General features: G+C 42.4%; 1 protein-coding gene across 1 annotated transcript in view; it reads right to left on the reverse strand.

Annotated features, from left to right (window-relative positions):
• Positions 1-944: 944 nt before the first annotated feature.
• Positions 945-16,781, reverse strand: part of tomm70a (translocase of outer mitochondrial membrane 70 homolog A (S. cerevisiae)) — a 41,280-nt gene continuing 25,443 nt past the window's right edge. Inside the window, exons 10-12 of the mRNA XM_068041026.1 lie at positions 13,256-13,353; positions 11,395-11,517; positions 945-2,131 (exon numbers count right to left, since the gene is read on the reverse strand). Of these exons, the coding sequence (XP_067897127.1) occupies positions 1,978-2,131; positions 11,395-11,517; positions 13,256-13,353 (375 nt within the window). The 3' untranslated portion in view covers positions 945-1,977. The remainder of the gene's footprint in view (positions 2,132-11,394; positions 11,518-13,255; positions 13,354-16,781) is intronic.

The following is a 16,781-nucleotide window of genomic DNA, read 5'->3' on the forward strand; positions in this document are numbered from 1 at the left end:
ATTATCTCTTGGAACAGACAAGAAAATGCAGACAGTTCAGGAGAAACTCTCAACAATTCGCTATTTATGCACAAATTGCACAGAACGTCAGGCCTGGGGCAGAAGCAGGGTTAAACGCGAAAATCCTAAAGTTGCTGTTCGAGTTGTGCTGTAAGCTTCAGGAAAACTGCAGGTCGCCATTCAAATACATTGAATGGTGTGAAGTTGCTGTATTTGTGCAGCAGACACAAACTAAACTGACTACAGTAAGTTAAGACTTGTCCATTGCAGTCCATTTACCCTCTCAACGTGATTAATTACTGCCAATTTAATTGGCAATTTAAAAATGTCAATTAAAATGTTACTTTTCCTTCATGTTTTTCTCTCAATCCAATCTTGCCTTCTCTATTTCTCTCTGTACCTGCCATTTGACATTAAATTCACCCACTCTAATTTACAAAAGCAAAACACTGCAAATGCTGTAAATCTGAAATAAAAACAGAAAATGACACAACTAGCATACTCATGCCAACTATGCACGCATGCGCCTGTCTCTCCCTCCCCCAATACTCTTTTCTCCCCCACCCCCCAACCAACCCATCCCCAAGGCGGACTGCCACATCTATCGTGACTCGTGCACCAAGGGCCAGAAACATAAATGCCAGATCTCTGCTCCTTTAACACATCATACATAGTTAATAGCTTTCTCCCCAGTGCAGTATACAGTAGTGTTGGCTATACTTCTGATTCTTCAATCTGTTTGAAAATTTCTTACACTAACCATTTTCATTCTGAATGCAATATTGGATGAATTTACTCTCTATCCCTTTAACACTGTTCTCACTGACCATTTTCAATCTGAATGCAGTATTTATTTAGTTTACACTGTATCGGTCATTTACAAAAAACTAGTTCAATACCTTTTTTCCAGTGCATTGTCCAATATTGTAATTAACAGTCATCAGTTCTTGGTAACACAGAATGCTTTTATGAAGAGCACATGCTTCCAATGAAGGCCTTTTCCATTTCTACATCAAATGGATTATGCCAGACAAAAAAAGATTGTTTAGCAAGATCAAAATAAAATTCACTGTGCCTCAGACCTGCACGTGAATACATTAAAATGGGAATGGAGAAGCTTTTGCCTCTAAGCTAGTGGCAGCCTACACAGTATCATCTCTACAGGCATAAATTTTTGCATCAATTATGTAAACAGCAAAACACACTGCAAAGCCCAGATGAGAATCTTTCCACATCAGCAAACCACCTGCTTTTTAAAGACACCCCAAACTTTTTTTTAATGCCGTTTATACAACAACCTCTCATTGGAAACAGCAATTTGATTAGAGCTCTACTGTACAATTATATCCCACTGGATGTGCTTAAATGCATATTTTGCGAAGACATTTTCAGCACAGTATAACTGAATTGGTTTACTACAAATGTAGAGAGTATCATCTTTACCAAGTCAAACTATATACCATACGTTACATATTCAGACTTTTGAGCCATTTCATATACCATGGAACACATTTTGAACAGAAGATTTAAAAATGTAAAGATAATTGCAAACAAACTTATTGTAGCCCATGCCCATAATACACAATGGAAAATATGAAATCACAATTTTGTTGCATTTGTTGTAGTTAGCTAGAACAATTTTTACTTTTAAAGGGAGTGCCAATCTTGTACTGTACAAGAGTTTCTTTTTTTTTTAAAAAAGCACATCATCCTATATGAAAGTAACCATAAGATGTTTTGTGTGGCCTGATTATGTTAGTGTAAAAAAAAAAGTTTTGTTCAGTGCCATAAAAGGTAATTCCACTTTATAGGCCAATTCGAGTGCAATTTTTTTGCACATATTCATCAACTACTTACGCACCTATACAGAAAACATTAACAAATATCACAAACATTGCTGTGGCATTCAACAGTTTATAAAAGTTATCAGAGGCTTAACAGAAGAACAATGGGAATAGCTTTGTGGTACTTTTTAAATCAGAGTGTTGGGGGCTTCAATCCATATTTTTTAGCAACTTCCGTCTGTGCATATGCAGCATCACAAAGCGAATACAGATGTGCCATCTCCATTTCTGACTTGGCCAGGTTAATGGCCTTGCTAAACATATCGATGGCCTTAGTCAGATTTCCTCTGCAAACAGATTTTAAAACAAACTTAAGTTAAGATGCAAATACTATGGGAAAAAAGAGCAATTGTTGAAAACAATTTAGATAATCTATGTAGAAGATGTACTTTCAGCTGCAGCCATCTAAAAATCTAATACTCAAACATCAAAGGATTAACATTTCAGTAGATGGGAAAATCATAACCAATTAGGCTTTCTTGCTAGATTTCCATGAACACATTAGAACAACAATTCAAACCCTAATATTCTTGTCTTTTTGCTTTTAGACAACTAATTTCCTAGATTCTAGAACAGTCCCCATGGATTGGAAGATAGCAAATGTAACCCCATTATTCAAGAGAGAAGGAAAACAGAAAATAGGAAACGTATTAAGTTAGTTAGCCTGACATCAGTAGTAGGGAAAATCCTAGAATCTATCAAGGACACTAAAAGGACACTTAGAAAATCATAACATGATTGGGCAGAGTATACAAAGTGATTTATGAAAGAAAAATTGTATTTGATAAATCTGAGAGCACTTTTTTTCAGTTTAACTAGCAGGGTGGATATTTTGCATTTTCAAAAAGCATTTGATAAGGTGCCACACAAGAGGTTATTACATAAAATTAGGGTGTAAGGGATTGGGGATAATATACTAGCATAGATAAAGGATTGGTTAATGGACAAAAACAGAGTAGGAATGAACAGATCATTTTTGGGTTGGTAGACTCTAACTAGTCGAGTACCATAAGGATCAGTGCTTGGGCATCAGCTATTTACAATCTATATCAATGACTTAGATGAGGGGACTGAGTGTAAACAAAGAACAGCACAGGAACAGGCCATTCGGCTCTCCAAGCCTGCGCCGATCTTGATGCCTGCCTAAACTAAAATCTTCTGCACTTCCGGGGTCCGTATCCCTCTATTCCCATCCTATTCATGAAGTTGCCAAGTTTGCAGATGATACAAAGTTAGGTAGGGGAAAGTAAGCTGTGAGGACGACACAAAGCTGCAAAAGGATTGAGACAGTTTAATGTGGAGTAGTGTGAAAAATAGAAAAGCAGAATATTTTTAAAATGATGAGAGACTGGGAAATGTTGGTATTCAGAGGGACTTGGGTACACAAATCTCAAAGTTTCTGAAACAAAAACAAGAAATGCTGGAAATACTCAGCATGTCCGGCAGCATCTGTGGAGAGAGGAGCAAAATTAACATTTCAGGTCAGCGACCCTTCATCAGTTCTGATGAAAGGTCACCGACCTGAAATGTTAACTCTGCTTCTCTCTCCACAGATGCTGCCAGACATGCTGAGTATTTCCAGCATTTCTTGTTTTTGTTTTATATTATATAGGGCCTTAGTTAGAACATACGGTGTACAGTTTTGTTCCCTTTACTGAAGGAAGATCATTATTGCATTGGGGGGAGTGCAACGTAGGTTTATGAGATTGATTCCTGGGAGGAGGGGACTGTTCCATGAGGAGCGATTGAGTAGACTAAACTGATATTCTCTGGAGTTTAAGAATGAGAGATCTCATTGAAACAACTGAAATTCTTAAGGGGCTTGACAGGGTAGATGCTGGGAGGATAAAGAATAAAGGTTTGGCCATTTAGGACGGAGATGAGAAATTTGGAATTCTGTACCTCAGAGGGCTGTGGATGCTTAGACGGAGTATATTTAGGACAGACTGACAGATTTTTGGGTACTAAGGGAATCAATGGATATGTGGATAGTGCAGGAAGGTGGAGTTGAGATAGATCAGCCATGACTTTTTAAAGATTCGTTCATGGGACGTGAGCGTTGTTAGCAAGGCCAGTATCTGTTGCCCATCCCAAATTGCCCTTGTGAAGGTGGTAGTGAGCCGCTTTCCTAAACCACTGCAGTTCACGTGGTGTAGGTACACCCACAGTGCTGTTAAGAATGGATTTCCAAGATTTTGACCCATTGACAGTGAAGGAATGGCGATATGTTTCCAAGTCAGGATAGTGTGCGACTTGGAGGGGAACCTGCAGGTAGTGGTTTTCGCATGAGCCTACTACCCTTCCTCTTCTAGGTGGTAGAGGTTGCAGGTCTGGCAGGTGCTGTTGAAGGAGGCTTGGTGAGTTGCTGCAGTGCATCTTGTAGACAGTACACACTGCTGCCATTATGTGCTGATGGAGGGAGTGAATGTTTAAAGGTGGTGATGGGTGCCAAACAAGTGGGCTGCTTTGTCCTGGATGGTGAGTGTTGTTGGAGCTGCACTCATCCAGGCAAGTGGGGTGTATTCCATCACACTCCTGTGGAGTGGAGATGGCCTTTGTCTGGCACTTGCGTGGCACAAATGTTACTTGCTGCTCATCAGCCCAAGCCTCGACTGTTGTCCAAGTCTTGTGCATGCAGTCACAGACTGCCTCAGTATCTGAGGAGCTGCAAATGGTACTGAACGCGGCAATCGCTGTAAACATCCCTATTTCTGGCATTAAGATGGAGGGAAAGTCATTGATGAAACAGTTGATGATTGGGCCTAGGACACTACCCTGAGGAACTCCTGCAGTAATGTCCAGAGCGGAGACGATTGGCTTCCAACAACCGCAACCATCTTCCTTTGTACTAAATATGACTCCAACCAGCGGAGAGTTTACCCCCGATTCCCATTGACTTCACTTTTGCTAGGATTCCTTGATACATACTCGGTCAAATGCTGCCTTCAGCAGTTGCTCTCACCTCACATCTGGAATTCAGTTCTTTTGTCCATGTTTGAACCTGGGCTGTAATGAAGTCAGGAGCTGAGTGGCCCTGGTGGAACCCAAACTGAGCCTCGTTGAGCAGGTTATTAGTGGATAAGTGCCACTTAATATCACTGTCAATGACACTCTATCACTTTGCTGATGATTGAGAGTAGATTGATGGGGTGGCAATAGGCTGGATTGGACTTGTCCTGCTTTTTGTGCACAGGACATACCTGAGAAAATTTCCACATTGTCAGGGAGATGCCATGTTGTAGCTGTACCAACAGCTTGCCTAGGGGCAAGGCTGGTTCTGGAGCACAAGTCTTCAGTATTACAGCTGGGATTTTGTCAAGGCCCGTAATTTTTGCTGTAGGGTGCAGGCTGTGCCTTTGTTGTTTCCAGTGTCTAGGTTGATGCCGGGTAGTCTGTCCAGTTTATTCAACTTTTCTCTAGCAGTTTGATAGAACTGAGTGGCTTGCTGGGCCATTTCAGAGGGCAATTAAGAGTCAACCGCATTGCTGTGGATCTGGAATCACATGTAGGCCAGACTGGGCAAGGGCACACAGATATCCTTCCCTGAAGGACATTAGTGAACCAGACGGGTTTTTGAATGACAACCTGGTAGTTCCCTGATGATAATTAATGATACTAGCTTTGCATTCCAGATTTATTATTTAATTGAATTTAACTATTGTGCTAGTTTGGACCTCATTTTTCTGCAGCATCAGACTGAGCCTCTGGATTATTAGTCTAGTAACATTACCACAAAGCTTTTTTTTCCTTTTTGGCCTCCTTGTCTTGAGAGATAATGGGTAAACGCCTAGAGGTGGTCATTCATTTGTGGAGCAGCATCTGGAGTGGCTATGAAGGCCAATTCTAGAGTGACAGACTCTTCCACAGGCGCTGCAGGTGAAGTTGGTTGTCAGGGCTGTTACACAGTTGGCTCTCTCCTTACACTTGTCTCTTTTCCTGCCAACTGCTGAGTCTCTTCGACTGGCCTCTCTTCAGCCCCGCCTTTATAGCTGTCCGCCAGCTCTGGCGATAACTAGCAACTGGCTCCCACGACTTGTGGTCAATGTGGCAGGATTTCATGTTGCATTTGCAAACATCTTTAAAGTGGAGACATGGACGGCCAGTGGATCTGATACCAGTGACAAGCTCGCTGTACAATATGTCCTTGGGGATCTTGCCATCTCCATGCGGCTCACATGGCCAAGCCATCTCAAGCACCGCTGGCTCAGTATGGCATACATACTGGGGATGCTGGCTGCCTCAAGGACTTCTGCGTTGGAGATACGGTCCTGCCACCTGATGCCAAGGATTCTCCAGAGACAGTGAAGATGGAATGCGTCGAGACGTTGCTCCTGACTGACATACATTGTCCAGACCTTGCTGCCGTAGAGCAAGGTACGGAGGACACAGGCTTGAAACACTCGGACTTTTGTGTTCAGTGTCAGTGTGCCATTTTCCCACACCCTCTTGGCCAGTCTGGGCATAGCAGCAGACGCCTTTCCCATGCGCTTGTTGATTTCTGCATTGAGAGACAGGTTGCTGGTAATGGTTGGGCCTAGGTAGGTGAATGCGTGATCCACTTCCAGAGCGTGGTCGCCGATATTGATGGATAGAGCATTTCTGACGTCCTGTCCCATGATGTTTGTTTTCTTGAAACTGATGGTTAGGCCAAATTTGTTGCAGGCAGCCACAAGCCTGTCGATGAGTCTCTGCAGACACTCTTCCGTGGGGGATGTTAATGCAGCATCATCAAAGAGGAGTTCCCTGATGAGGACTTTCCGTACTTTGGCCTTCGCTCTAATACGGGCAAGGTTGAACAATCTGCCATCGGATCTAGTGTGGAGGGAAATTCCTTCTGAAGACTTGAACGCATGTGAGAGCAACAGAGAGATGATGATTCCAAACAGTGTAGGTGCGAGAACACAGCCCTGTTACACACCACTCAGGATGGGAAAGGAGTCGGATGAGGCACAGTTATGCTGAATTGTGCCATTCATATTGTCATGGAATGAGGTGATGATACTTCGTAGTTTTGGTGGACATCCGATCTTTGCCAATAGTCTGAAGAGACCACGTCTGCTGACGAGGTTAAAGGCTTTGGTGGGATCTATGACGGCAACGTAGAGGGGCATCTGTTGTTCACGGCATTTCTCCTGTAGCTGGTGAAGGGAGAACAGCATGTCAATGCTGCACTGTGCCTCAGGCTAGACACGCTCAGCCAGCTTCTGGAGTATGTTTGAAACGACTCGAGCAAAGGGTTTCCCCACTGTGCTGAGCAGGGAGTTTCCACGGTAGTTGTTGCGGTCACTGCGGTCACCCTTGTTCTTATAAAGGGTGATGATATTGGCATCGCACATGTCCTGTGGTACTGCTCCTTCATCCCAGCACAGGCAAAGCAGTTCATGGAGTGCTGAGTGTACACTTGATTATTTTTGGGGTAATGCCGTCCTTTCCAGGGGCTTTTCCGCTGGCTAGAGAATCAATGGCATTACTGAGCTCCGATTTTGTTGGCTGTTCGTCTAGCTCATCCATGACTGGCAGAGACTGGGCTGAATTGAGGGCAATATCAGTGACATCATTTTCCCTCGAGTACAGTTCTAGGTAGTGCTCCACCCAGCGGTCAAATTGCTTGTGTTGGTCAGTGATAGTTTCCCCTGATTTAGACTTGAGGGGGGTGATCTTCTAGACGGTTGGCCCAAAAGCTCTAATGTGGTCATACATTCCTCTGATATTTCCAGAGTCGGAGGCCAGCTGAATACTGGTGTTCCCAGTAGTTGTTTACACAGCGCCTGGCTGTTCTTTGCGCGGTGCTTCTGGCGGCTTTAAGTGCTCAGGATGTTAACTCACTGGGGGCTTTCTTGTAGTTCAGCAGCGCAGTGCGCTTGGCAGCTATGACTGGTTCCATCCCTTCAAAGTGAGTCTGCATTCTGCTTCTCACGTTTGCCAAAGGTGGTCATTGCTGAGTCATAGATGGCATCTCTGATGTGGGCCCACTTGGTCTCTGCATCCCCTACAGGAGTGTTTTGAAGGGTTTTTTCAAGCAAATTGAGAAACTTTTGCGACAGTTGTGGGTAAGAAATTCTGGTAGTGTTAATGCACGAGCAGCCATTCTGCTTGGAGTATGATTTGAACACTGTTTATGGATGCATGCTTTGTGACGATGAGGTCCAGCTGGTGCCAACGAGTTCATTCCTCTGCAGCATCAGACTGAGCCTCTGGATTATTAGTCTAGTAACATTACCACTAAGCTACTGTTCCCATATTCACCACATTGAATGGTGGAGTAGGCTCGATGGACCATATGCCTCCTGCTCCTATTTCTTTTGTTCTTATAACTAAGTGCTTTTATTTGCACAAGGATCATTCCACGACATAGGGCTTCAAGTCTTCAGGAGACTTGCAGAGCTGAGCATGCTTTCATTGGAGAAAAGAAATCCAAGATGGATAATATGCCAACCAATGGTGGGAGTCATTAATGATCAGAGTATAAATTTAAAATTAAGAAGCCTCAAATGAGATAACTGTTTTATCGCACCCCCCCCCCCCCCCCCACCTCCTGCAGAGTGTTACCTACATGGAACTATTACAAAAAGCAGTTGAAGTTATATTGGTCAATTCCTTCAAGAAACAGCTGGATAAAAATTGGGTTGGGGATAAACTGAAGGTAATAGGGAAAAAAATGAGAATGATCACAAAATTCCCAGGACATGGTCCCTGTACTGCTGGGGTAGAAGAGAAGGAATATTGCCTGTGGAGGATGGCTGAGCATTGCAGAACACTGAACATAGATAAATATGCTTGAATTTTTCTGCCACCATTTTTGAAAAAACAGGTTTATTTATACAGCACTTCATCACAGAAGGTTAAGTGGTGGGGCAGAGCCCATGATAGGGTAGGATAATACTATGCTCTGCCAAAAATTATGACAGGGTCCTGCAGGATAAGAACATAAATAGGAGTAGGCCAGAGGGCCCCTCAAGCCTACTCCACCATTCAATATCATAGTTGATCTGACTGTGGCATTAACTCCACTTTCCTGCTGGCTCCATAACCTTTGACTTCCTTGTGGATTAAATGACCCTCCGAGAAACAATTCCTCATCTCAGTCTAAAAAGGGAGACCCCTTATTTAGAAACTGTGACTCCTAGTTCTAGACTCCCCAATGAGGGAAACATCCTCTCAGTATCTACCATCAAGCCCACTCGGAATCTTATACATTTCAGTAAGATCACCTCTCATTCTTCTAAACATTAAAGAGTATAGGCCCAACCTGCTCAATTGTTCCTCACAACACAACCCCTTCATCCCAGGAATCTGCCTAGTGAACCTTCTCTGAACTGCTTCCAATGCAAGTATATTCCTCCTTAAGTAAGAAGACCAAAACTGTATGCAGTACTCTAGGTGAGGGCTCACCAATGCCTTGTACAGTTGTAGCAAGACTTACCTACTCTACTTTTATACTCCATTCCCCTTGCAATAAATGCCAACATTCCATTTGCCTCATAATTACTTGCTGTACCTGCATGCTAACTTTGTGATTCATGTACAAGGACACCCAGATCCCTCTGTACCACAGCATTCTGCAGTCTCTCTCCATTTAAATAATATTCAGCTTTTCTATTCCCGCCAAAGTGGACAACCTCACATTTTCCCACATTATCCTCCATCTGCCAAATTTTTGCCCACTCACTTAACCTACATCTCTTTGGAGACATTTTGTGTCCTCCTCACAACTTGCTTTCCTACCTATCTGTATCGTTCGCAAATTTGGTTACAATACAATCGGTCCCTTCATCCAAGTCATTTACAGATTGTAAATATTTGAGGCCCCACCACTGATCCCTGTGGCACCTCACTAGTTACAGTTTGCCAACCTGAAAATGACCAATTTATCCCAACTCTGTTTCCTGTTAGCCAATCTTCCATCCATGCTAATATATTACCAACACATGAGCTCTTATCTTGTGTCGCAACTTTTTATGTGGCACTTTATCAAATGCCTTTTGAAAATCCAAATACACTACATCAACTGGCTTCCCTTTATCCAACTTGCTTCTTACATTCTCAAAGAACTCTAATAAATTTGTCAAACACTACTTCCCTTTCATAAAACCATGTCGACTCTGCCTGATTGTATTATGATTTTCCAAATGTCCTGCTACCACTTTGTTAACAATGGATTCTAGCATGTTCCCAATGACAGATGTTAGGTTAACTGGCCTATAGTTTCCAACGATACAGCTCCCTCTTTCCCCAGTACTAGTGGCAGTGTCCCATGAATCGAAATCCATTTCTCCCAGACCACTGAGCCATACATTCATCTTATTTTTCTTTCATAGGATATGGGTGTCACTGACAAGGTCAGCATTTGTTCCCCATCCCTAATTTCCCTTGACAACTGCATGGTTTGCTAGGCCATTTCAGAGGACAGTTAAGAGTCAACCACATTGCTGTGGGTCACATGTAGGCCAGCAGATTTCCTTCCCTAAAGGACATTAATGGGTTTTTATGGCAATGATGGTGTCATGACACCATTACTGAAACTAGCTTTGAATTCCAGGTTATCAACTGAATTCAATTAATTGAATTTAAATTCCACCAGCTGTTGTGGTGGGATTTGAACCTGTGTCCCCAGGGCATTAGCCTGGGTCTCTAGATTATTAATTCGGTTATTTATCCTGTGCCAATTTGCTTGTGGCTCAGGTAGTAATCCATAGATGATCCAGTCTCTTGCGAAACTGGAATACTAACTGAGAAAATTCTGACATTCTTGGTCTTCCCCTCAGCAGGTCCACAACTGTATCCAGCACCTCCCTAGATTGCTGTCTACAGCACATCACAACCACACAATTCAGACGCGTTTGAATATACACCTGTCGGTTGGACGGGCACTGCCGCAACAGCATTCAACGCAATGAATGAATGATAAAGCAATACACTTTAGTTGGTGCCACTGCCATTGAAATCAACGTGCCTCCCCTCCATATCATGGCTGCAGTATTTACTACTTATAGGATATGCTGTAGGAACTTGATAAGCGTACTGTAACTGCATCTCTTAACACTGCAACGTCTTTCCTGAGTAGGACCAGACAAGCAAGGTCAGGGGAACAGCATCACCTCCAAATTCCCTTTCAAATCACAAATAATCCTGACATGGACATATATAGTCATTTGTTATTCATTGCTGGACCAAAATCCTGGAATCCCTCAACACCATCAGCACAGAAACTAGAACAGCTGAAGGAGGTCCACCACCTCTCAGGATAACTAGGAATCAGCATTTAATGCCGCCCATATTCCAAGAACAAACACATTTTAAAAATGCATCCAGAATCTTGTGCACTTTCAAACAATGAGCTGCATAAAAATTAGCATAATGAAATGATGGCGTTTCTATCTGACAGATGTAATCCACACCAGCTTTACAAGTTCTAAAACCATACATGTTTTATAGCGAACTACAACTTTGAGTATCTTCCAAAGTTAAACAGCAGAGAATATTCCTTTTAGAAATGCAAGCTTTAAGAGCAAGATTCAGTGGGAGTAGAAACAATTCATTAGTAAATTACCTCTGGACCTCGATAGTGCCCATGGTCTCGTATGCAAAATCACATTTATTGTCGATCTCAATGGCTTTGCTGATTAGTTCCAAGCCTTTATCCAAATCCTGTTTCCACTGAAGCTGAAGCAAACTAAAATAAATTAAGTACCAAATTGGCATAAACAAAAAAGCAAGGTCGGTACAATTCAGTAATTCTGTACAAACTGTTTATAAACAGCAATATCAATAGAACAAAAGAAGGACATGCCAACTTTCCTCAAAGCAATGAACTCACTGGATTGGCTCCAAATTTTCAAAAATCACAGTATGAAAGTACTACATAGGTTCCTCACTTTAGTTAATGAATGAGATATACAAACTAGGCAGGCCCGATGTTAGATCTGTGGGTTGTGCAAAATTAGATGATCTCAGTTCAGACACACAAGGAGCAGTAAACGGGCTTCAGCATTTCTGGGATGGGGTGGGGGTGGGAGGGGGGAAGAAATACTTTAGATTGCTATGCACTGACTTCTGCAGGGAATGTGCTTCTATAAATATTGTTTGGTGAGAGGAATGGGCTCAACCGTGCTGCTCTTACAATTGAATTATCTGCTGATAGTTGCAGCCAAGGCCTATACTTAAGAACTCCCACTTGAGGAAGGTACTGGAGAGCACCATGCAACTGTATCCTCAAAGCAGACAATGAACTGAAGAGAAAATTGGCAAAATAAATGCGCATGTTGTACCACTGAGCCATACAGAACAGGAATTTTTCAGGGTAAATCCTTGTGCCTGCATTGAATAAGCCAATTTCAGCTAGACAGCAGTGAATGGGCATTACAATTTAAAAAAATAAATTCATTCATGGAATGTGTCTCTCTCGCTGGAAAGGCCATTCATCATTTGTTGCCCATCTCCTTTTGGTCTCGAGTAGGTGCTGCTGAGCCACCTTCTTGAACTGCTGCAGTCCATGTGGCTTTGGAATTTCATTTTTTTCTGATGGCTGGCAGGGACAGGGTAGAGTGAAGAAAGGAAAATTTGAGGGAATGATGACTAGAGCTCCCAGTCCTGATTGCTGCTCTCAGTTGAAATTCCACATGTGCAGAGTTAACTTTTGCCTATGGTAATTAAGGGGCACTACTGCCAGAGCAACTAAGCTCCAGCATGATTTAGTGACATCATGTGCAGAGGTGGGAGGGGAAAAAACTGGAGCAGGAAAAGAAACTATTAATTTCCAAGCCAAATTTATTTGAATTGTGTGAAGTTTAAAAAAAAGCTATTCTAGACATTTGCCAGTACTAATGGTTCCCCTTTTCTAAAAATTAGTTGTAGTTTGTGTCAAACAATTTGATTGACAAATTTCCTTAGTCAGCATGCCTATGATCCAAGGACTAATTTCAGCATTTATGGAGGACTTCCTTCCTCAGCTCCAAATATGTCTGTCTAGAATATAGACTTGAGCTAATATGGTACTAATGTTCAAATTAAGTCCTTATAGGGAAAGCTAAATAGTGAAAACAATTATAAAAGTTCCCAATTATGTGTATTTCTGAAAGCAATAACATCATAACTGAGCAAAATTCAGGGAAGAGACAACCTCTACACACCAGTGGTACACAACAGGTATATGGAGTTAGGCCGCGGATCAGCCATGATCTCATTGAATGGCGGGACAGGCTCGAGTGGCTGAAATCCTGTTCCTATCTTCCTATGTAACTTCAAGCAATATTGACAAAGTAAATGCATAGCCTGACTGTCTTTTCACTTTTACTTAGTGCAGTTCGGGATTAATTGGAGTGTTAGCACTACATATTTGGCCTTGATATTGTAGATGGAAAAATTGAAATTACTGGGTTTGTTCCAATTCTTATAAATTACAGATCACTTACCCTTTGTGAACATATGTTGTTGCATTGTCTGGTTCCAGTTCAATGCATTTATCGTACATTTCATCTGCCTTGCTAAAATGTTGCTGGTCAGTTAAAGCCTAGAACAAATTTTTTTTTGTCATGTTATATTCTTAATAACATACGTCTAAATACAAGATAGCATAGATTAAAGTTCAGAATTCTAGTGAAACTGAATTAGAAGAACTTGCATTAAAATACCTCCCACATCATGATATTCCAAAAAGTTTCACAGCCAATGAATTTCTTTTTGAAATTTAATCACATGTAACACATAGGGAAACAACAGCCAGTGCGTACAGCTAATGGCCAGATAATTTATTTTGGTGGTGTTGTCCAAGAGATAATATATTGGCAAGGACACGAGAAGAACTCCCCCAATCTTCAACTGATATGTAATCTTTTACTTCCAGACGAGAGACGGGGTCTCAGTATAATTTCTCATCAGACGATACATCACTCCCTCAGTATAATGTTATACAGCTGTTGTCTCAGGGGAGATTTTGAAGATACAGGCAGCTATTTTGGGCTGAGATGGAGAGCATTGGAACCCCAAACTCTTGATTCAGATTTGTAATGTTTGTTTCTCTGCCAAGTTGGTGTATTCACCCAATAAAATACAGGAATCTCTGCAGATACAAGAGCATTGAACAGGTTGCCATCATCTGTGCTGCTTTCCACCCTTATAAACATTTGAACACAGTCTTTATAGTAATAAAAGTGGGGATGGGGGGGTAGAGGGAGACAGAATTTTCAAAAATTTTGAAGTGACTTTTAAAACTGGCATAGCTGTGGGCATTCATCTTAATTTGTAAACTAAAACATTTTAGTAACCTGCAAAGCGGCATTTAGGATTGACTTATATGTGTCTCGAACCAGGAGACCCTTAAACGTATTTCAAAGCATTTACTGTATTTACTAAAAATACATAAATAAACGAAATGTGGCAATGACAAATGGAAGAATAAATTTAAATGAAAAATTTGACGTCCTAGATTGACCCATGTTATACCACGTTCTGCGCTATAGCGGACTGCATTATAGCAGGCCCCCAGCATATTCTTGCCTTATACACGTAGAATCAAAGAATGTTCATTATTGCAATAAATTGAGGTTGCCATGCAAGTTGCATGGCTGAACTAGAAATTTATTTTAGAACGGGTTGGTACCTGGGATCCTGATGTTGTGGCCATTTCAGAGACATGGGTAGAGCAGGGGCAGGAATGGATGTTGCAGGTTCCGGGATTTAGATGTTTCAGTAAGAACAGAGAAGAGGGTAAAAGAGGGGGGTGTGTGGCATTGTTAATCAAGGAAAGTATTACAGCGGCAGAAAGGACGTTTGAGGACTCGTCTACTGAGGTAGTATGGGCCGAGGTTAGAAACAGGAGAGGAGAGGTCACCCTGTTGGGAGTTTTCTATAGACCTCCGAATAGTTTCAGAGATGTAGAGGAAAGGATAGCGAAGATGATTCTCGACAGGAGCGAGAGTAACAGGGTAGTGGTTATGGGGGACTTTAACTTTCCAAATATTGACTGGAAATACTATAGTTCGAGTACTTTAGATGGGTCTGTTTTTGTCCAGTGTGTGCAGGAGGGTTTTATGACACAGTATGTGGACAGGCCAACCAGGGGCGATGCCACATTGGATTTGGTACTGGGTAATGAACCCGGCCAGGTGTTCGATTTAGATGTAGGTGAGCACTTTGGCGATAGTGATCACAATTCGGTTAGGTTTACCTTAGCGATGGGCAGGGACAGGTATATACCGCAGGGCAAGAATTATAGCTGGGGGAAAGGAATTTTTGACGCGATTAGGCAAGATTTAGGATGTGTAGGATGGGGAAGGAAACTGCAGGGGATGGGCACAAACGAAATGTGGAGCTTATTCAAGGAGCAGCTAATGCGTATCCTTGATAAGTATGTACCTGTCAGGCAGGGAGGAAGTTGTCGAGCGAGGGAGCTGTGGTTTACTAAAGAAGTTGAAGCGCTTGTCAAGAGGAAGAGGGCGGCTTATGTTAGGATGAGACGTGAAGGCTCAGTTAGGGCGCTTGAGAGTTACAAGCTAGCCAGGAAGGATCTAAAGGGAGGGCTAAGAAGAGCAAGGAGAGGACACGAGAAGTCATTGGCGGATAGGATCAAAGAAAACCCTAAGGCTTTCTATAGGTATATCAGGAATAAAAGAATGATAAGAGTTAGAACAGGGCCAATCAAGGATAGTAGTGGGAAGTTGTGTGCGGAATCAGAGGAGATAGGGGAAGCGTTAAATGAATATTTTTCGTCAGTATTTACAGTAGAGAAAGAAAATGTTGCTGAGGAGATTACTGAGATACAGCCTACTAGGCTAGATGGGATTGAGATTCACAAGGAGGAGGTGTTAGCAATTTTGGAAAGAGTGAAAATAGATAAGTCCCCTGGGCCAGATGGGATTTATCCTAGGATTCTCTGGGAAGCCAGGGAGGAGATTGCAGAGCCGTTGTTGTTGATCTTTATGTCGTCATTGTCGACAGGAGTAGTGCCGGAAGACTGGAGGATAGCAAATGTTGTCCCCTTGTTCAAGAAGGGGAGTAGAGACAGCCCTGATAATTATAGACCTGTGAGCCTTACTTCGGTTGTGGGTAAAATGTTGGAAAAGGTTATAAGAGATAGGATTTATAATCATCTTGAAAAGAATAAGTTCATTTGCGATAGTCAGCACGGTTTTGTGAAAGGTAGGTCGTGCCTCACAAACCTTATTGAGTTTTTCGAGAAGGTGACCAAACAGGTGGATGAGGGTAAAGCCGTGGATGTGGTGTATATGGATTTCAGTAAGGCGTTTGATAAGGTTCCCCACGGTAGGCTATTGCAGAAAATACGGAAGTATGGGGTTGAAGGTGATTTAGAGCTTTGGATCAGAAATTGGCTAGCTGAAAGAAGACAGAGGGTGGTGGTTGATGGCAAATGTTCATCCTGGAGTTTAGTTACTAGTGGTGTACCGCAAGGTTCTGTTTTGGGGCCACTGCTGTTTGTCATTTTTATAAATGACCTGGATGAGGGTGTAGAAGGGTGGGTTAGTAAATTTGTGGATGACACGAAGGTCGGTGGAGTTGTGGATAGTGTCGAAGGGTGTTGTAGGGTACAGAGGGACATAGATAGGCTGCAGAGCTGGGCTGAGAGATGGCAAATGGAGTTTAATGCGGAGAAGTGTGAGGTGATTCACTTTGGAAGGAGTAACAGCAATGCAGAGTACTGGGCTAATGGGAAGATTCTTGGTAGTGTAGATGAGCAGAGAGATCTTGGTGTCCAAGTACATAAATCCCTGAAAGTTGCTACCCAGGTTAATAGGGCTGTTAAGAAGGCATATGGTGTGTTAGCTTTTATTAGTAGGGGGATCGAGTTTCGGAGCCACGAGGTCATGATGCAGCTGTACAAAACTCTGGTGAGGCCGCACCTTGAGTATTGCGTGCAGTTCTGGTCACCGCATTATAGGAAGGATGTGGAAGCTTTGGAAAGGGTGCAGAGGAGACTTACTA

Source organism: Heterodontus francisci, chromosome 10, assembly GCF_036365525.1.
Source record: "Heterodontus francisci isolate sHetFra1 chromosome 10, sHetFra1.hap1, whole genome shotgun sequence".
Taxonomy (NCBI): domain Eukaryota; kingdom Metazoa; phylum Chordata; class Chondrichthyes; order Heterodontiformes; family Heterodontidae; genus Heterodontus; species Heterodontus francisci.